A 21,084-nucleotide genomic window follows, 5' to 3' on the forward strand; every position below is an offset into this window, starting at 1 on the left:
ACAAACCAGTTACAGCTGCTACTCCATAACACATAATCTGGACTAAGTCACAGATTAAAGACAAACTTTTCATTTTGATATTTGCATTCATGAATGTGCACATGTATATCCATGAAAAACATCTTGTATAGCTAAGCTTGTTGCAATAAATCAATTAATTGCATAATAACTTAAAATGAGCTTGATAATTTTGTTTAGAGTCTTCATAATAATTTCACTTATGGTTTTGGTTGCGTATGATTTTTATTTCCATTTTGGACATTTAAAGTATTTTCAGGTCCAGCATTAACTGTTCTTTACAAAATTAAAATTTGATTTTGAGAGGTTAAATTTGCATTATTGCACCATTATTATTGCTATGCTTGGAAATGGTCTGAAAACATTATGTATTGCAATAATTTCAGAGGCAATTTATGGTCCAGCAAAACTGATCATGACAGATCTATGCATATGTATAAGCTTACACTTATTCTTAATGGAGAGGAAGCAACATTTTTTTTACAAGAAGTGGGGTTTTGTTCGAATCTGTGTGATTTACAGTCCAAAAATGTGGAGTAGTATTGTAATTAATTGGGGCCTGCCATGCAAAGCAATGGCAGGAACCTATTACTATTGTCGGAGAGAAGCGTCTCTTTATTGGGGCCTGCCATGCAAAGCAATGGCAGGAACCTATTACTCTACACCCAACAAGCGTCTCTTTAATATTATTATAATTCTTTATTTTTCTTCCGTAACCGTTAATGCGGCTCGTACCGCTGGGTGCACACCTACAAATGAGGTATCAAAACGTGCAGAAAATTCACGCCATTGGAGCTATTATTTTTGGTGGGATTTGGGCTTAACGTGGCGACATAATTCGCAAAAAACTGCGAAAAAAACCCCATTATAACTCAATGGGAAAAATCCTAGAAATACCCTATTTTTGAGGATTTGCTGTGTCGTCACAAATTCACCTAGAAATGCCATTCAAATTTCATTTTGTAGATACGTCTGTGATCTCTTCGAAAGTGAAGACGGCTCGTCGATACCAGTTACGGTTTGTCCACAATTTGCCTCTAAGCGACCCAAAGTTTCTCATTTTTGCTCAAGTTAGAGTGCGTTTCTGGCTGCTTAGAGTGAGAGATGAAGACAACTTTTTCAACCCAAATCATTTTTGAAATCGCCATCACGCCCACAAATATCGCACGATTAGTATCAAAATCGGTCCTGACATTGATACGCCTGTCTGCTCCGGTAAAATGTTTTCGAAATTTATCTAGACCGTACGGTTTTCTGTCACGGTGCTTCAGAGCAAAGTCATGCGACAGGATTTTCTGAGGCTGTCTGAGGCTCTCTCCCATGTATTTGAATAGAATTTCAGATCTGGGCACAACATTTCTTTCTCTCATCGCTGTAAATGTTCTGAGTGAGGTACAGATATGAATCTCGGGACTATCGCAGAAGACACATTGAACTGTCATACGCTGCAAACGCTTTTCGAATATGTATTACGGTTCCCGAACAAGAAGGATTTGTTTCCAATGCTTTTTTGTCAGTAAAATGTGTTTGCTCAAACACACAATTGTGTGTTTGAGAGCTCAGCGCTCAGAGCTCACACCTGCTGAGACCATTATTTACCATAGCAACGGAACTCAAGAGGCTATTGGCTGCTGATTTGGACTACAGATACGCATCGCTGTAGTTCTATCTATCCTCAGTTGAAACAGATCAGGACTGAGAACTGGCCTTTAGAACTACCTGCTGCTATGGGCTGTATATAACTGATTGAACTCAGTAACTGTTACACATGGGATTAGTTTGGAACTTTAAAATTAAGCATACTGAAAATTTCAAAATAAAAGCCTTGAATATTTTACATGACGTAATTGCTCTTTTTGGCCGTATATGACTTTTTCATCCAAAGCAATGTTACACATGGGATTAGTTTGGAACTTTAAAATGGAGCATAATAATAATTTCAAAATAAAAGCCTTGAATATTTTACATGACGTAATTGCTCTTATTGGCCGTATATGACTTTTTCATCCAAAGCAATGTTACACATGGGATTAGTTCGGAACTTTAAAATGGAGCATAATAATAATTTCAAAATAAAAGCCTTGAATATTTTTACATCAGGTAATTGCGCTTTTTGGCTTTATGTGACTTTTTTATCCAAAGCACTGTTACACAATGGAATAGTTTGGCCCTCTGAAATGAAGCATACTGAAAATTTCAAAATAAAAGCCTTGAATATTTTTACGTCATGTAATTGCTCTTTTTGGCCGTATATGACTTTTTCATCCAAAGCACTGTTACACATGGGATTTGTTCGGAACTTTAAAATGGAGCATAATAATAATTTCAAAATAAAAGCCTTGAATATTTTTACATCAGGTAATTGCGCTTTTTGGCTTTATGTGACTTTTTCATCCAAAGCACTGTTACACATGGGATTAGTTCGGAACTTTAAAATGGAGCATAATAATAATTTCAAAATAAAAGCCCTGAATATTTTTACATCAGGTAATTGCGCTTTTTGGCTTTATGTGACTTTTTTATCCAAAGCACTGTTACACATGGGATTCGTTCAGAACTTTAAAATGGAGCATACTGAAAATTTCAAAATAAAAGCCTTGAATATTTTTACATCATGCAATTGCTGTTTTTGGCTTTGTATGACTTTTTCATCCAAAGCACTGTTACACATGGGATTAGTTCGGAACTTTAAAATGAAGTTTAACAAAACTTCCAAAATAAAAGCCTTGACAAAAATTTTAAATCGTACTGAATGGTGCACGTCCGCCTCGCTTAACGTTCTTGCGGTTCTCCGCGTGCCATTGATTACGTCGCGGCGTTCTTTAGCGTCGATGCCGATTTGTGGCGTGACGACGCCGGGCCCGAACCCCACGGGCGCGCCTTGGCAGGCCCCGGCTAAATTTCTTCCGAAATTTTCTAGTTGGGGCCTGCCATGCAAAGCAATGGCAGGAACCTATTACTCTACACCCAACAAGCGTCTCTTTAATATTATTATAATTCTTTATTTTTCTTCCGTAACCGTTAATGCGGCTCGTACCGCTGGGTGCACACCTACAAATGAGGTATCAAAACGTGCAGAAAATTCACGCCATTGGAGCTATTATTTTTGGTGGGATTTGGGCTTAACGTGGCGACATAATTCGCAAAAAACTGCGAAAAAAACCCCATTATAACTCAATGGGAAAAATCCTAGAAATACCCTATTTTTGAGGATTTGCTGTGTCGTCACAAATTCACCTAGAAATGCCATTCAAATTTCATTTTGTAGATACGTCTGTGATCTCTTCGAAAGTGAAGACGGCTCGTCGATACCAGTTACGGTTTGTCCACAATTTGCCTCTAAGCGACCCAAAGTTTCTCATTTTTGCTCAAGTTAGAGTGCGTTTCTGGCTGCTTAGAGTGAGAGATGAAGACAACTTTTTCAACCCAAATCATTTTTGAAATCGCCATCACGCCCACAAATATCGCACGATTAGTATCAAAATCGGTCCTGACATTGATACGCCTGTCTGCTCCGGTAAAATGTTTTCGAAATTTATCTAGACCGTACGGTTTTCTGTCACGGTGCTTCAGAGCAAAGTCATGCGACAGGATTTTCTGAGGCTGTCTGAGGCTCTCTCCCATGTATTTGAATAGAATTTCAGATCTGGGCACAACATTTCTTTCTCTCATCGCTGTAAATGTTCTGAGTGAGGTACAGATATGAATCTCGGGACTATCGCAGAAGACACATTGAACTGTCATACGCTGCAAACGCTTTTCGAATATGTATTACGGTTCCCGAACAAGAAGGATTTGTTTCCAATGCTTTTTTGTCAGTAAAATGTGTTTGCTCAAACACACAATTGTGTGTTTGAGAGCTCAGCGCTCAGAGCTCACACCTGCTGAGACCATTATTTACCATAGCAACGGAACTCAAGAGGCTATTGGCTGCTGATTTGGACTACAGATACGCATCGCTGTAGTTCTATCTATCCTCAGTTGAAACAGATCAGGACTGAGAACTGGCCTTTAGAACTACCTGCTGCTATGGGCTGTATATAACTGATTGAACTCAGTAACTGTTACACATGGGATTAGTTTGGAACTTTAAAATTAAGCATACTGAAAATTTCAAAATAAAAGCCTTGAATATTTTACATGACGTAATTGCTCTTTTTGGCCGTATATGACTTTTTCATCCAAAGCAATGTTACACATGGGATTAGTTTGGAACTTTAAAATGGAGCATAATAATAATTTCAAAATAAAAGCCTTGAATATTTTACATGACGTAATTGCTCTTATTGGCCGTATATGACTTTTTCATCCAAAGCAATGTTACACATGGGATTAGTTCGGAACTTTAAAATGGAGCATAATAATAATTTCAAAATAAAAGCCTTGAATATTTTTACATCAGGTAATTGCGCTTTTTGGCTTTATGTGACTTTTTTATCCAAAGCACTGTTACACAATGGAATAGTTTGGCCCTCTGAAATGAAGCATACTGAAAATTTCAAAATAAAAGCCTTGAATATTTTTACATCAGGTAATTGCGCTTTTTGGCTTTATGTGACTTTTTCATCCAAAGCACTGTTACACATGGGATTAGTTCGGAACTTTAAAATGGAGCATAATAATAATTTCAAAATAAAAGCCTTGCATATTTTTACATCAGGTAATTGCGCTTTTTGGCTTTATGTGACTTTTTTATCCAAAGCACTGTTACACATGGGATTCGTTCAGAACTTTAAAATGGAGCATACTGAAAATTTCAAAATAAAAGCCTTGAATATTTTTACATCATGCAATTGCTGTTTTTGGCTTTGTATGACTTTTTCATCCAAAGCACTGTTACACATGGGATTAGTTCGGAACTTTAAAATGAAGTTTAACAAAACTTCCAAAATAAAAGCCTTGACAAAAATTTTAAATCGTACTGAATGGTGCACGTCCGCCTCGCTTAACGTTCTTGCGGTTCTCCGCGTGCCATTGATTACGTCGCGGCGTTCTTTAGCGTCGATGCCGATTTGTGGCGTGACGACGCCGGGCCCGAACCCCACGGGCGCGCCTTGGCAGGCCCCGGCTAAATTTCTTCCGAAATTTTCTAGTTGGGGCCTGCCATGCAAAGCAATGGCAGGAACCTATTACTCTACACCCAACAAAGTGTCTCTTTAATATTATTATAATTCTTTATTTTTCTTCCGTAACCGTTAATGCGGCTCGTACCGCTGGGTGCACACCTACAAATGAGGTATCAAAACGTGCAGAAAATTCACGCCATTGGAGCTATTACTTGTGGTGGGATTTGGGCTTAACGTGGCGACATAATTCGCAAAAAACTACGAAAAAAACCCCATTATAACTCAATGGGAAAAATCCTAGAAATACCCTATTTTTGAGGATTTGCTGTGTCGTCACAAATTCACCTAGAAATGCCATTCAAATTTCATTTTGTAGATACGTCTGTGATCTCTTCGAAAGTGAAGACGGCTCGTCGATACCAGTTACGGTTTGTCCACAATTTGCCTCTAAGCGACCCAAACTTTCTCATTTTTGCTGAAATTACAGTGACAGCCGATCTCGGTTCAGATCTGGGCACAACATTTCTTTCTCTCATCACTGTAAATGCTCTGAGTGAGGTACAGATATGAATCTCGGGACTATCGCAGAAGACACATTGAACTGTCATACGCTCGAAACGCTTTTCGAATATGTATTACGGTTCCCGAACAAGAAGGATTTGTTTCCAATGCTTTTTTTCAGTAAAGTGTGTTTGCTCAAACACACTTGTGTGTTTGAGAGCTCACAGCTCAGAGCTCACACCTGCTGAGACCATTATTTGCCATAGCAACGGAACTCAAGAGGCTATTGGCTGCTGATTTGGACTACGAATACGCATCGCTGTAGTTCTATCTATCCTCAGTTGAAACAGATCAGGACTGAGAACTGGCCTTTAGAACTACTGCTGCTATGGGCTGTATATAACTGATTTAACTCAGTAACTGTTACACATGGGATTAGTTTGGAACTTTAAAATGGAGCATAATAATAATTTCAAAATAAAAGCCTTGAATAGTTTTACATCAGGTAATTGCTGTTTTTGGCTTTATTTGACGTTTTCATCCAAAGCACTGTTACACATGGGATTACTTTGGAACTTTAAAATGGAGAATAATAATAATTTCAAAATAAAAGCCTTGAATATTTTTACATCAGGTAATTGCTTTTTTTGGCCGTATATGACTTTTTCATCCAAAGCAATGTTACACATGGGATTAGTTTGGAACTTTAAAATGGAGAATAATAATTTCAAAATAAAAGCCTTGAATATTTTTACATCAGGTAATTGCTGTTTTTGGCTTTATTTGACGTTTTCATCCAAAGCACTGTTACACATGGGATTACTTTGGAACTTTAAAATGGAGAATAATAATAATTTCAAAATAAAAGCCTTGAATAGTTTTACATCAGGTAATTGCTGTTTTTGGCTTTATTTGACGTTTTCATCCAAAGCACTGTTACACATGGGATTACTTTGGAACTTTAAAATGGAGAATAATAATAATTTCAAAATAAAAGCCTTGAATATTTTTACATCAGGTAATTGCTTTTTTTGGCCGTATATGACTTTTTCATCCAAAGCAATGTTACACATGGGATTAGTTTGGAACTTTAAAATGGAGAATAATAATTTCAAAATAAAAGCCTTGAATATTTTACATGACGTAATTGCTCTTTTTGGCCGTATATGACTTTTTCATCCGAAGCAATGTTACACATGGGATTAGTTCGGAACTTTAAAATGGAGCATAATAATAATTTCAAAATAAAAGCCTTGAATATTTTTACATCAGGTAATTGCTGTTTTTGGCTTTATGTGACTTTTTCATCCAAAGCACTGTTACACATGGTATTAGTTTGGCCCTTTGAAATGAATATTAACAAAAATTTCAAAATAAAAGCCTTGAATATTTTTACATCATGTAATTGCTCTTTTTGGCTTTATTTGACTTTTTCATCCAAAGCACTGTTACACGTGGTATTAGTTTGGCCCTTTGAAATGAAGCTTAACAAAAGTTTCAAAATAAAAGCCTTGAATATTTTTACATGACGTAATTGCTCTTTTTGGCTTTATTTGACTTTTTCATCCAAAGCACTCTTACACATGGGATTAGTTCGGAACTTTAAAATGGAGCATAATAATAATTTCAAAATAAAAGCCTTGAATATTTTTACATCAGGTAATTGCTGTTTTTGGCTTTATGTGACTTTTTCATCCAAAGCACTGTTACACGTGGTATTAGTTTGGCCCTCTGAAATGAAGCATACTGAAAATTTCAAAATAAAAGCCTTGAATATTTTTACATCATGTAATTGCTTTTTTTGGCCGTATATGACTTTTTCATCCACAGCACTGTTACACATGGGATTAGTTTGGAACTTTAAAATGGAGCAAAGTAATAATTTCAAAATAAAAGCCTTGAATATTTTTACATCATGCAATTGCTGTTTTTGGCTTTGTATGACTTTTTCATCCAAAGCACTGTTACACATGGTATTAGTTTGGCCCTTTGAAATGAAGATTAACAAAAATTTCAAAATAAAAGCCTTGAATATTTTGACATCATGTAATTGCTCTTTTTGGCTTTATTTGACTTTTTCATCCAAAGCACTGTTACACATGGTATTAGTTTGGCCCTTTGAAATGAAGCATACTGAAAATTTCAAAATAAAAGCCTTGAATATTTTTACATGACGTAATTGCTCTTTTTGGCTTTATTTGACTTTTTCATCCAAAGCACTCTTACACGTGGTATTAGTTCAGAACTTTAAAATGAAGCATACTGAAAATTTCAAAATAAAAGCCTTGAATACTTTTACATCAGCTACTTGTGTTTTGAGCATTATATAACTATTTTAACCCAAGGACTATTACGCATGGGATTAGTTTGGCCCTTTGAAATGAAGCATACTGAAACTTCCAAAATAAAAGCCTTGACAACATTTTAAATCGTACCGAACGGTGCACGTCCGCCTCGCTTAACGTTCTTGCGGTTCTCCGCGTGCCACTGGTGACGTCGCGGCGTTCTTTGGCGTCGACGCCGATTTGTGGCGCGACGACGCCGGGCCCGAACCCCACGGGCGCGCCTTGGCAGGCCCCGTCTAAATTTCTTCCGAAATTTTCTAGTTATAATTCTTTATTTTTCTTCCGTAACCGTTAATGCGGCTCATACCGCTGGGTGCACACCTACAAATGAGGTATCAAAACGTGCAGAAAATTCACGCCATTGGAGCTATTATTTTTGGTGGGATTTGGGCTTAACGTGGCGACATAATTCGCAAAAAACTGCGAAAAAAACCCCATTATAACTCAATGGGAAAAATCCTAGAAATACCCTATTTTTGAGGATTTGCTGTGTCGTCACAAATTCACCTAGAAATGCCATTCAAATTTCATTTTGTAGATACGTCTGTGATCTCTTCGAAAGTGAAGACGGCTCGTCGATACCAGTTACGGTTTGTCCACAATTTGCCTCTAAGCGACCCAAAGTTTCTCATTTTTCTTCAAATTACAGTGACAGCCCATCTCGGTTCATATCTGGGCACAACATTTCTTTCTCTCATCGCTGTAAATGCTCTGAGTGAGGTACAGATATGAATCTCGGGACTATCGCAGAAGACACATTGAACTGTCATACGCTCGAAACGCTTTTCGAATATGTATTACGGTTCCCGAACAAGAAGGATTTGTTTCCAATGCTTTTTTTCAGTAAAGTGTGTTTGCTCAAACACACTTGTGTGTTTGAGAGCTCACAGCTCAGAGCTCACACCTGCTGAGACCATTATTTGCCATAGCAACGGAACTCAAGAGGCTATTGGCTGCTGATTTGGACTACGAATACGCATCACTGTAGTTCTATCTATCCTCAGTTGAAACAGATCAGGACTGAGAACTGGCCTTTAGAACTACTGCTGCTATGGGCTGTATATAACTGATTTAACTCAGTAACTGTTACACATGGGATTAGTTTGGAACTTTAAAATGGAGCATAATAATAATTTCAAAATAAAAGCCTTGAATAGTTTTACATCAGGTAATTGCTGTTTTTGGCTTTATTTGACGTTTTCATCCAAAGCACTGTTACACATGGGATTACTTTGGAACTTTAAAATGGAGAATAATAATAATTTCAAAATAAAAGCCTTGAATATTTTTACATCAGGTAATTGCTTTTTTTGGCCGTATATGACTTTTTCATCCAAAGCAATGTTACACATGGGATTAGTTTGGAACTTTAAAATGGAGAATAATAATTTCAAAATAAAAGCCTTGAATATTTTTACATCAGGTAATTGCTGTTTTTGGCTTTATTTGACGTTTTCATCCAAAGCACTGTTACACATGGGATTACTTTGGAACTTTAAAATGGAGAATAATAATAATTTCAAAATAAAAGCCTTGAATATTTTTACATCAGGTAATTGCTTTTTTTGGCCGTATATGACTTTTTCATCCAAAGCAATGTTACACATGGGATTAGTTTGGAACTTTAAAATGGAGAATAATAATTTCAAAATAAAAGCCTTGAATATTTTTACATCAGGTAATTGCTGTTTTTGGCTTTATTTGACGTTTTCATCCAAAGCACTGTTACACATGGGATTACTTTGGAACTTTAAAATGGAGAATAATAATAATTTCAAAATAAAAGCCTTGAATAGTTTTACATCAGGTAATTGCTGTTTTTGGCTTTATTTGACGTTTTCATCCAAAGCACTGTTACACATGGGATTACTTTGGAACTTTAAAATGGAGAATAATAATAATTTCAAAATAAAAGCCTTGAATATTTTTACATCAGGTAATTGCTTTTTTTGGCTTTATTTGACGTTTTCATCCAAAGCACTGTTACACATGGGATTACTTTGGAACTTTAAAATGGAGCATAATAATAATTTCAAAATAAAAGCCTTGAATAGTTTTACATCAGGTAATTGCTGTTTTTGGCTTTATTTGACGTTTTCATCCAAAGCACTGTTACACATTGGATTACTTTGGAACTTTAAAATGGAGAATAATAATAATTTCAAAATAAAAGCCTTGAATATTTTTACATCAGGTAATTGCTGTTTTTGGCTTTATGTGACTTTTTCATCCAAAGCACTGTTACACGTGGTATTAGTTTGGCCCTTTAAAATGAAGCTTAACAAAAATTTCAAAATAAAAGCCTTGAATATTTTTACATGACGTAATTGCTCTTTTTGGCTTTATTTGACTTTTTCATCCACAGCACTCTTACACGTGGTATTAGTTCAGAACTTTAAAATGAAGCATACTGAAAATTTCAAAATAAAAGCCTTGAATATTTTACATGAAGTAATTGCTCTTTTTGGCCGTATATGACTTTTTCATCCAAAGCAATGTTACACATGGGATTAGTTCGGAACTTTAAAATGGAGCATAATAATAATTTCAAAATAAAAGCCTTGAATGTTGTTACATCAGGTAATTGCTGTTTTTGGCTTTATGTGACTTTTTCATCCAAAGCAATGTTACACGTGGTATTAGTTCGGAACTTTAAAATGGAGCATAATAATAATTTCAAAATAAAAGCCTTGAATATTTTTACATCATGCAATTGCTGTTTTTGTCTTTGTATGACTTTTTCATCCAAAGCACTGTTACACATGTGATTAGTTCGTAACTTTAAAATTAAGCATAATAATAATTTCAAAATAAAAACCTTGAATATTTTTACATCATGTAATTGCTGTTTTCAGCATTATATAACTATTTTAACCCAAGGACTATTACGCATGGGATTAGTTTGGCCCTTTGAAATGAAGTTTAACAAAACTTCCAAAATAAAAGCCTTGAGAAAATTTTAAATCGTACCGAATGGTGCATGTCCGCCTCGCTTAACGTTCTTGCGGTTCTCCGCGTGCCACTGGTCACGTCGCGGCGTTCTTTAGCGTCGACGCCGACTTGTGGCGTGACGACGCCGGGCCCAAAACCCCACGGGCGCGCCTTGGCAGGCCCCGGCTAAATTTCTTCCGAAATTTTCTAGTATTATCATTGCAACTTCTTTATTTTCATGCCTTGTTTCTTAAAGTGATTTTATTGGAAAAAATATACATGAACTTCTTGTGTGGCTCATAACAGGAAGGAGATGATGGCCGACAAGGAAGGAATACAAATCACATCAGTCCCAAAAGGAAGTGACGGAGTTGTTCATCATACCGTGGCTTTCGAAATGCAACCATTTGTTGTAAAGTTCAAAATTTTAAACAATGGTGCAAACATGGTTTACTTTACCAAGTACACAGTTCTAGATAGAGTTCGCTGTTACAACTTGAAGGATGTAAGGAAAGTGACCAAAGCCAACCCACTGCCCCTCTGCCCAGGTAGGAAAACACACACTTATCTGTCCCATTAAAGCACAAAAACCTGCAAACCAGAGGTGATAGATGCATCCCTGGTTTGTTTTTCCTCTCCACAGGGGAAAGTTATGATGTCGTCCTTTCTTACTTCCTTAATGAGTGCGGATATTTCCCTGCCACGGTCTACTTTGAGTTCCAGTTTGAACTGCCAAAGCCAGTGACCTTCTGCATCGTCAGGGAGATAAAAGCGGTGGTCCAAACCTCTTTGGGTGCTGAGCTGGGACCTGTGGCTCCGTATAAACCGTACCCGAAGTTCAAACCAAAACGAGCTGTTAAAGAGGTGGTTGAGGGACTTCCACCAGCAAGGTAAGTTCTTCTGAATAATGTGCTCTTTAATTTAACTGATAAACTCAACAGTCTTTTCTTATGTCTTCAAATATTCATACTTATTTTATTTGGAAGAATAGTTTTTGGAACTGCTTTGCCTGCTTAAAAACAGAACCACAACTCTTCTTTCTCATTTGTCATTGTTGTGAATTATCTTGGTGGTTTTCTCTGTTTCAGTTCTCTCCAACCGATGATAACCACAGTGAAGTTAGCAGACTATAATTACCCTAGCTATCTGAAGGAACTGGCCTATCAAAAAATGGATGACTCCAATGACCTTTGTCCAGCTGCCAGGCAACAGCTTCCACAAGTGAAGTGAGAGTTTAGCCTAATTCATCACAAATTTTATTTATTTATTTTTATGTCAAAGGTATTTTTATAAAATTATGCCTTTACTTGTATTTCTTTACAGGAAGCTCCTTGAATCTGCTTTAGACATGAAGAACTACTCCCCTCGGTTTCACCTGCTGCTTCACTTGGAAGAGATACAGATGGAAGAAGACATCAAGAACTACAATCTCTACAATCAGACCATGACCAAAGACCAAGGCAACAAAAAACTCCTCGTACTGAAAGTAAAAACATTTGAATTGAGAACTAGTTATCACTCTTCTTGGATTTTAGAGTAAACACAGCGATTCCCGCTATTCCCTAATAATGACCCAAGACTGATTTTTGATCAGGCGTTTCTGTGATTTACTTTTTTAAATCACAGAAAACGTTTGAAGAATAGAGGAGAATTTTAGCAATGACATGATTTTCAGAATATACATGATTTCACCATCTAAAAGGGGATTTGAAGTCTTGAAAATTTAGAAAATTATGGAATTTGATTAATTTTCTAGTTCGAGACATGAAAAATGGAAAACTAATCATACAAAATGTTAAAAAAATATAAGGCTTTTATACTTTGATTTATGTTTTAGATATTTTATTTTTCACATCTGAAATTTTTGACCCAGGTGCTTTAGGCCTATATCAGGGATTTAAGCTATAATGGGTGATTTTAAACTTTATGACAAATGGTTACGTTTCGAAAGCCAAGGTACCAAGCCAAGGATGAAGATTTCCATGATTCTTAACTGTTCTGAATTGTGAAATTTGTGAAATTGCCCAAAAGGCCGTGAAATGGCCCTTTACTGCTCTGGCAAATCAGAAAGTAGCTTCAACGTGTTGTAATTTGTGGACCATACAGACAAAAACAATTAAGTACCGTAAATGTGCAGTGCTAAATTTTAGTCTTGAAAAATTTTGTTTTGCTGGATGGAAATTGTATCTAATGCAAAACTTTATCAAATAGGTTCCTGGGGTTGCTGAAAACCGTCCATCCGTTCTCCGAGGAGATTGTCTGTGGGTGAGAAAATCAGGGAATACAGTCTCATCAATGACAGTTTACAAGGGATATGTTCACAGAGTAGAGCTGGACAGAGTGAAGCTGGGCTTTGCTAAAAGGTGAGAACTGCAGGGAAGACAGTTCACCACTTTGAAAAACTTACTAATGTCCTCCGTTCTCTTTTCTTATTTCAGATTGTTGGACATGTTTATCACCAATATGACGTTTGATGTGGAGTTTACATTCAACAGATTGACCCTGAAGCTGCAGCATCGAGCTGTGGATTTGGCAGTAAAACATAACCTTAAGGAAGTGCTGTTTCCCTCTGAAACAGCTGCGTCAAATGTTTCTGTCGCTAAGCTAAGGTCTGTATTTGGTAAAACCATAAAGTAGAAATGTGGAGAAAAAAAACCTTTAACCTTCTGGCCATTATTGTTGCTGGGTGGGACATATGAGCTTTATTACAAAAGAAACTGTTATTATCCACATATTAAAATTCAAAAGGCTTTGCATATAGGATACATTTGAGTTCAGGAAGGTTGAAATAGAAACTTATGGCTTCTGATTAATTGGGATAATATTTATTTCACCACTTTGGACATTAGTGGAGAATTGAAATGTAATTCCCATCTGGTCAATTGATACTTTATTTTTGGAAGCGGAAACAACAACAACAAAGACAAAAAATCAAAATGGTTGCATTGTTGAAAAGTAACATACCCGTTCATGATTAATCAGAAAACTGTAAATTTCACCACACTTAACTCCAGTATATTAAAAAAAAACTCTTCACAACAGGAGCAAGTCAAAACGACACACCTGGACTTGATGTTCTGCAAATCTCCTTCATCTGTTTCCTTTGGCATAAGACGCTGCACTGTTTTTCAGTTTTGTAGCATTAAAGAAGAAACTGAGTATCAGCTCCCAATACTCAGTCTTAAACTCTGTCTAGAACTGAGTATTTTGAACTAGTACTCTAAAGTGAACATTATGCAGATGTTTCTAAATCTTATTGTACAAAAGTTTTTGGATTTTTTTGGCTTTGCTCAACCCTTTTCATGCCTTCACTCTGCAGCATGTTAAACCGTCGCATAGAAAACAACCCAGAGCAACGTAAGGCGGTCCAACATATCATCGCTGGATCTTCAAAGCCAGCTCCCTACATCGTCTTTGGGCCACCAGGAACCGGAAAGACAATCACCGTGGTTGAAGCGATAAATCAGGTATAATGTCACCAAGGTGTCTGTCATCCTTCAGTCTGTGGCGTAAGCGGTTTAAATATTAACAAATGACCACTTTCAGAAAAATCTTCCATAAACTGCAAGTGACTGAATCCTGAATCACTCAGTCTGCTTTTGCTATGAGTGATGACTCTTATGACACAATGAAGTCTATAGCTAGAAGGATGAAAGTGTTATCAATCATACATAGCTTTGAAAAGGCTATGTGGCTTTGAAATGATTATTTTTTCTCTAGACTGTTAGTAAAGAAAATTGTTTAGAAGTAACTTACGAGTGACCTAACATGATTTCGTGTATTTTTTTTCCTGTGTTGTGCATGAAGGATGTCTTATAAAGCTGGTTCTTCAGGTAGCAGTTACAGTATCAGACTCATAAGTTCAAAACCAGAGGAGGATTTATCAATTGGGTTTTTTTAGATGTATGATTAAGCAATTTCTAAATTTTCTCTATTTTTATGCTTCTTTTTAGTAATTGGGGGCCCTAGGGGTCACTTTGTTTAATTTTTCTGACATGTTTCCAGACTGTTTTCTTTGTTTTCTGAAGTCCATGAGCTTAGGAAAATAATGAATGGTATTTTAGGATCCAGTAAAATGTTTCGTTTTTTAGGTCACCAAGGCAGACCCATCAGCACACATCCTTGCTTGTGCACCTTCAAATAGCGCATGTGACCTGCTTTGTCAGAGACTGAAACCACACATGTCCTCCTTTGAGCTGTACCGCATGTACGCCAGCAGCCGAGACCCAAACAGCGTCCCCAAAGACCTGATGGTGAGTATCAGGCGCTAACCTCCCATGTTAGTTTGAGCCAGCTGAATAAAAGTGTGACCTTACAGGAATGGTCAGTTGTTTGCTATGTTTTCTTTAATTAAAATGTCTGGTCAGAATTCTTCCAATTTTAAATTAAAAATGTTCTCCTTCACTTTCATTTTCTTTTTCTTTTAGAAATACTGCAACTGGGATGAGAAACAAGATTGCTTTGTGTTTCCAGAGAAGAAAATCCTGATGAAATACAAAGTTATAGTGACAACTCTGTTCACCGCAGGCAGGTAGGTGTTATTTTAATACTGCCACACCTGGCAATGTATGATCCAGTGATGTCTGTACATCTGTGAATACTTGCATCATCAAATTTCCTGTCAGTCACAACAACAATATAAGTTGTAAAACAGTACTTCCAATATTTACTTAGATTAATTACGCAGCACTTTGTGGGCAACAAAGAGGTGTGGAGCTGCTGCCAGCGTCACATTAGTCGATTGCACCGGACCTTTAGCTCTAAAGTGCTTTTGTGACTGTGTGTTGACTTTGTGAAGTCAAACAAACAAATTTTTATTTGCTTTGCATCTCTCATGTCACATTTGCTAAGCCCAAAGTTTTGTCACAATTTTATTTATTTTTTTGTGGCTTTTACTGCTGTGTGTGTAGTTGCATACTAACTAAGATCTGATTTCCCAGGATTGATTTTAATATTGGATGTGAATATTTGGGCTTTATTTTTTCTATTTTAAGCAAAGCAAGCCTGGCTGCATTAATGCCTGATCTGAACAGTTTATATCAGTGTTAGTGCTATATTTTACACGTGAGACAATGTTTGTATAAAATAATGTTTTGATAATTTTTAGGTTTGTTACTGGAGGAGTTCCTGTTGGCCATTTTTCTTATGTGTTTGTGGATGAAGCTGGTCAAGCAGAGGAGACACAGTGCATTATTGCAGTTGCGGGTAATTACTGTAAAATAATTAAATTAAGCCTTATTGGCCCATATTGCCACTGTTTAAATGCTTCTGCCAAAAGTTAAAAGAAAATAGTTTGCATATTTTTCAGAAATCCAATGGAATGCCTTTTTCTCTCTTTTTTTTTTTTTTTTTCTTTTTGCTATTATGGCATATGCAGAACATTTCTAAATGGCATGTAATTGTATAAGAACAATACAGTGCTACACCTGTGTTGAAATAAATGCATTTTGTTCCTGATTGGCTGGTTTGTTTTGTAGGTTTGCTCTGTTCAGAGAAGGGCCAGCTGGTGCTTGCAGGAGATCCCAAACAGCTGGGACCAATCATTCGATCCCCATACACAATACAGCATGGGCTTGGTAAGTTGAGTGTAAACTCTTCCTCTCCTCTTTGCACACTGGTCTTTTGTTTGAAGGGTGTTAGAAAACGTAATGTTACATAAATTACTCCAGATCATTTTCCTACACATTTAACTCTGTAACATGCACAATTTGATCACCATATAAGCCAGACCATCATGGATTTTCTTTAGCATGTAAAATAGAAAAGCCATCAAATGAGTATTGCATCTTTAATTTAATTCAGTTTATTCGTATTACAGGCAATTCAAAATGAATATCGTCTCAAACTGCATTACAGGAAACACAAAACAAAAACAATTTATATGCAAAATTAGTCCATTTATGTCCAATTCAATCCTATACAGTATATGTCAATGTTGTAATGCAGCAGAACACTATTAATTTCACCCCACTGTTTTAATGGTTTTATTAGTTTCATAGTATCAAGACGATGTTGCTGCCATAAGTTAATCAGATATTGTGTTTTTAAAAATGTGTGACCTCTCTCCAGGGCTTTCTCTGTTGGAGAGGCTGATGAATCGTAAACCTTACCAAGATCTTGACTCTCATTTCGTCACGAAACTGCTGCAGAACTACAGGTACATGACTCAATGCAAACTTGGATAACTGTATAATCCCATTTGTAGCTTTCCAATCCATACAATCACCTCACATATGATTTCTATTTTTCTTTTTGTACTACCAAAAAGACAAAAAAACATGTCATGTTTTTGTATCTACTATTCTTTAATTTATATTTTATACTGGCTTGTTTTTCTTTCTACTTTCAGCAACAGTGAGTAATGTAAAATTATGTGTGCCCAAAAAGCAACAAAGAAAATGTAAATAGAAAAATGCATGTTTCTAAAAAGTGTATATTTGGGATTTGGAGTTGCCTTTCTTCCTGTTTTGTTCACTTAAAGCTCTTTGTTCCTCTCTTTAGATCTCACGCTGCCATCCTGAAGATTCCCAACGAGGAATTCTACAACAATGAACTGCAGGTTTTTGCATCACAAGAGGAGCGTGAAACCTACTGCAACTGGGAAGCCCTTCCCCAAAAGGTGTGGACTTGTTTGTGTGCGTCTTGTATTTCTCGTGCTCGTCATTCTCTACAGAAATAGACAGTTTTCATTCAAAATACTGGTTGAATGACAACTGTTAATATGACAATATAATAAAATTTTAAAAAATTGTATTAACATACTGTGGGTAAATCTTTGGGATGTTTAATTCTGCTGAATTAAACTAGATATGTAACTATCTTAGACACATTAAACTATGTGTGTAACTATCTTACACACGCCACAAAGGCATGATCACTAATAACTTTAAAAAAAAAATCAAGATGAGAAACCTTCCTCAGACTCTTAGACGAATATATCAGTTAGCTAGACCTAAAATTAAAGAGTAAAAATGAGGAAGACAACAATGAAATAAAAAGTTCTATTTTTCTTCTTTTTTTTTAAAAAAAAAGCAGCTGATTCATAAACTGCAATTCTTTAGTAGTACTTTTTTATAACTTAGCTTTTAAAGTATTTCCCTTGTAGGTGTGATATTTAATAATTTTGTAGTAAACAAAAAATGCTTAAATCTCACAGAGAACTCAGTATTATAAGATTTACTAAAATAAAGTAGAGCAAGTTTTCAACCACTTTTTATACAAATGACTGACGATGCTTGCCGTGTACTGTAAAAAAAAAAAAAAAAAAAAAGTCTGGCCTTATTGGCCTTGTTGCCACTGTTTAAATGCTTCTGCCTAAAGTAAAAAAAAAAAAAAAAGAAGAAAGTTTTTCCATATTTTTTTCAAGTTTGCATAAGTTTTTGCATATTTTCCAGAAGTCCATCCAAATTCTTCTTTTTTCTTTTTCCCATTCTGGCAGTACAGTGGATGAATTGTTTTTGGTTGCATTTTTTAAAACTTTGAATTGGCATTGGTTTTATTCTGAACAAAGTTTGTTTATATTTTAAAGTTTCCCAAACACTTGTTGCTCATAGTTGATGTTGAAATTATTGAAACACAAAGATCAAGTGTGTGCAAGAGTTTCAGGTACATTTGGTTTTGCTAATTTCTTTTGCCATTACTCTTCATAACAGGGTTTTCCGGTGATCTTCCATGGAGTGCTGGGGAAAGACGAGCGAGAGGCCAACAGTCCGTCTTTCTTCAATGTGTCCGAGATTGAGACGCTGGTCACGTATCTCAACAGGCTGGAACAAACACAAGGAAAAAAGGGTCTTCCCAAGCTGTTTGCCAAAGACATCGGAATCATCACCCCCTACAGGAAACAAGTGATGCTGCGCAGTGGTAACTTTAACTGTGAGACGAGAGAACGTTTGAGCTAACGTCAGCAACATCCTCCACTAACAGGTTGAGAAAATCCAAAAGGCGCTGAGGTCCCTCAAAACACTCAGTCACTGGACTGATCCCAAAGAACTCAAGGTTAGGAATTCATTGCTCTGACTTCTTCTTCTGAAAAAAATATTGAGGGCAAGTTTTGAGTTAGTTTTCTGAAGATGATTCTGTCATATTGGTTTCTACTGTCTAGTACTTATAATGAGATACCAAATAAACTGTAGGAGTGACTGGAGTTTCCTTCAGCTCTATAGAGAACCATACTGTTGTCCCTCCCTCACCTTTTGCTGCACACTGCTGATCAGATGACCAGAAACAATGGAAAAAAATCCAACTACTGTTAGCAAAAAAAAAAACGAGCAGAGGGTCTGACTCGGCTTGTTTCATTAACTACTAAATCTGACAGTTACCTCTGTTCTATTTGGGTTCAGGTGGGATCTGTGGAGGAGTTTCAGGGACAAGAGAGGAACATCATCATCATCTCCACGGTGCGTAGCAGCCTGAGCTATGTCAAAATGGACACCGACTTCAACATAGGATTCCTTTCAAATGAGAAGGTTTGTCTCATTCTTTCTTTATTATATTATTTAAAATACAGCCGTGTGCATCTTTTTACGCAAAACAATCAAAATCTCAACTCTGTATTGTATTTGTATTTTTTTAGAGGTTTAACGTGGCGTTGACGAGAGCCAAGTCTCTACTCATAGTCATAGGGAATCCAGTGATCCTTAGGAAGGATCCTCTATGGAAGAAGTAAGTCACAGAGGTTTTCAGGTACAAAAACCTTTAGGGTTCAGTGTTAATGTCAATTTAGTGAGACTGGTCCGCCTTCATTCTCTCTCACAAAGAGCCCAGTGGACATTGTGAACACAGCATTTGTATTGAAGTGTTGATAAACAACTTTTCAACCTTAAGTAGTTTTATTTTGGTTTTATATATGTATATATTGAAAGTGGAAAGGATACAGAAAAAGCCCTAAGTAGGTGTAAATTATCTTCAATAACTCATTTTGGCTTCAGTTTAATTATTAGGACTGTGTGAATTTCATTGAAAACTGCATGTTTCAATGAGAAACGTTAGATTATATTTAGTCATCTCTGATGGCTAATATTGCAACTGTGTGTTGCTACTAGTTTATGTAATCTCAAACTATGAACCTTCTCTTTGACCATCTGGGAAATTTTAATGATTTTTTTACTAGAGTTTCAGGCTGGATCAAGAGATGCAAAAATATGTAATTTCAGAGGAAATGGATGTGTGTATTTAACATTTTCTATAAACCCTGTGACTTAAATATGAACATGGCTAATCACAGATCAGGTTTCAGATGAGATTATGGCTTTACGTTTTTCTCATAGGTTCATAAATTACTGTGTGGAGATGAATGGCTACGTAGGGATTGACTTCAAGAACGTTGAAGAGGAAGATCTCTTTGAGGCAAAAATGAAAGCCCTGAAAATCACCGACTCTGAAGGTGTGTACAGTTTTTTTTTGTTTGTTTACTTTGAGAGTAGTCTTTAAGTATTTCATCCTGAGTCTAGTCTTCAGAAATTCTTTATTACTGAAGTATTTTTTTATTTTGTTCTATCTTTAGTATTTTGCATCTTGCCAGAGCCATTGTTGCTGATGACACAAGTTTTAACCACGAATAAAATTTTTTTAGTTCAAATTAAATAAGAAAATTTAGAAAATGTACAATTTATGTGGATGTATTTTCAGATGTTGTGATTGATGTATAACTGTTTGTTCCACATGTTGATCAGTTAATGTAAATAATCTATTTCCTGTTAGAAAGCTAAATTAGTTCTGTTGCGTTTGTAGATCCTGTTGGAGACATGAGTGCCCTCCAGCTGCATGTGGATCCTGGATGGAAGAGTGAAATTTAGAGTTTTGATTATGCACAAACATCTTAAAAGATGTCACACAGAGATGCACAAGTAATCTTTTTCTCTTTCCTCCTCTCTTTCTACATTTAGTGCATAAATGTTTTTAAGTGTAAATCTTAAGAAATTCTTATGAAAATTAGAAAAAAGAGCTTTTACACCTCCGACTCTTCATTTTTTGAAAGTGCTCCTTAAAAAAATAAATGGAAAAAATAAATAAATAATATGCGGCTACACTGAAGATGGAAATCTTGATTCACTGGAATGTATTCGCTTTTTCTTACCAATGCTCAATTGCTGAGCATTACTCTTACACTTTGTATTTTCTGATATAAGGGCTAACCTAATAAAGTTTACATTTTTCAAATGCTGTGACTTGCCTGTTTTTTTGGGGGGGTTTTTTAACCTTCATAGTTTCGCACTGCTGGAGAA

At 36.2% G+C, this 21,084-nt stretch overlaps 1 protein-coding gene across 1 annotated transcript in view; it reads left to right on the forward strand.

Annotated features, from left to right (window-relative positions):
• Positions 1-21,019, forward strand: part of LOC102234070 (putative helicase mov-10-B.1) — a 28,010-nt gene extending 6,991 nt beyond the window's left edge. Inside the window, exons 4-22 of the mRNA XM_023325219.1 lie at positions 11,168-11,409; positions 11,505-11,751; positions 11,950-12,087; positions 12,185-12,347; positions 13,073-13,224; positions 13,300-13,470; positions 14,181-14,328; positions 14,953-15,114; positions 15,289-15,392; positions 15,969-16,066; positions 16,339-16,437; positions 16,931-17,018; positions 17,363-17,480; positions 18,514-18,705; positions 18,785-18,856; positions 19,201-19,326; positions 19,434-19,522; positions 20,128-20,243; positions 20,591-21,019. Of these exons, the coding sequence (XP_023180987.1) occupies positions 11,168-11,409; positions 11,505-11,751; positions 11,950-12,087; positions 12,185-12,347; positions 13,073-13,224; positions 13,300-13,470; positions 14,181-14,328; positions 14,953-15,114; positions 15,289-15,392; positions 15,969-16,066; positions 16,339-16,437; positions 16,931-17,018; positions 17,363-17,480; positions 18,514-18,705; positions 18,785-18,856; positions 19,201-19,326; positions 19,434-19,522; positions 20,128-20,243; positions 20,591-20,655 (2,590 nt within the window). The 3' untranslated portion in view covers positions 20,656-21,019. The remainder of the gene's footprint in view (positions 1-11,167; positions 11,410-11,504; positions 11,752-11,949; positions 12,088-12,184; positions 12,348-13,072; positions 13,225-13,299; positions 13,471-14,180; positions 14,329-14,952; positions 15,115-15,288; positions 15,393-15,968; positions 16,067-16,338; positions 16,438-16,930; positions 17,019-17,362; positions 17,481-18,513; positions 18,706-18,784; positions 18,857-19,200; positions 19,327-19,433; positions 19,523-20,127; positions 20,244-20,590) is intronic.
• The last annotated feature ends 65 nt before the right edge of the window (positions 21,020-21,084 follow it).

The sequence above is a fragment of the Xiphophorus maculatus genome, chromosome 20, assembly GCF_002775205.1.
Source record: "Xiphophorus maculatus strain JP 163 A chromosome 20, X_maculatus-5.0-male, whole genome shotgun sequence".
NCBI classification, from domain to species: domain Eukaryota; kingdom Metazoa; phylum Chordata; class Actinopteri; order Cyprinodontiformes; family Poeciliidae; genus Xiphophorus; species Xiphophorus maculatus.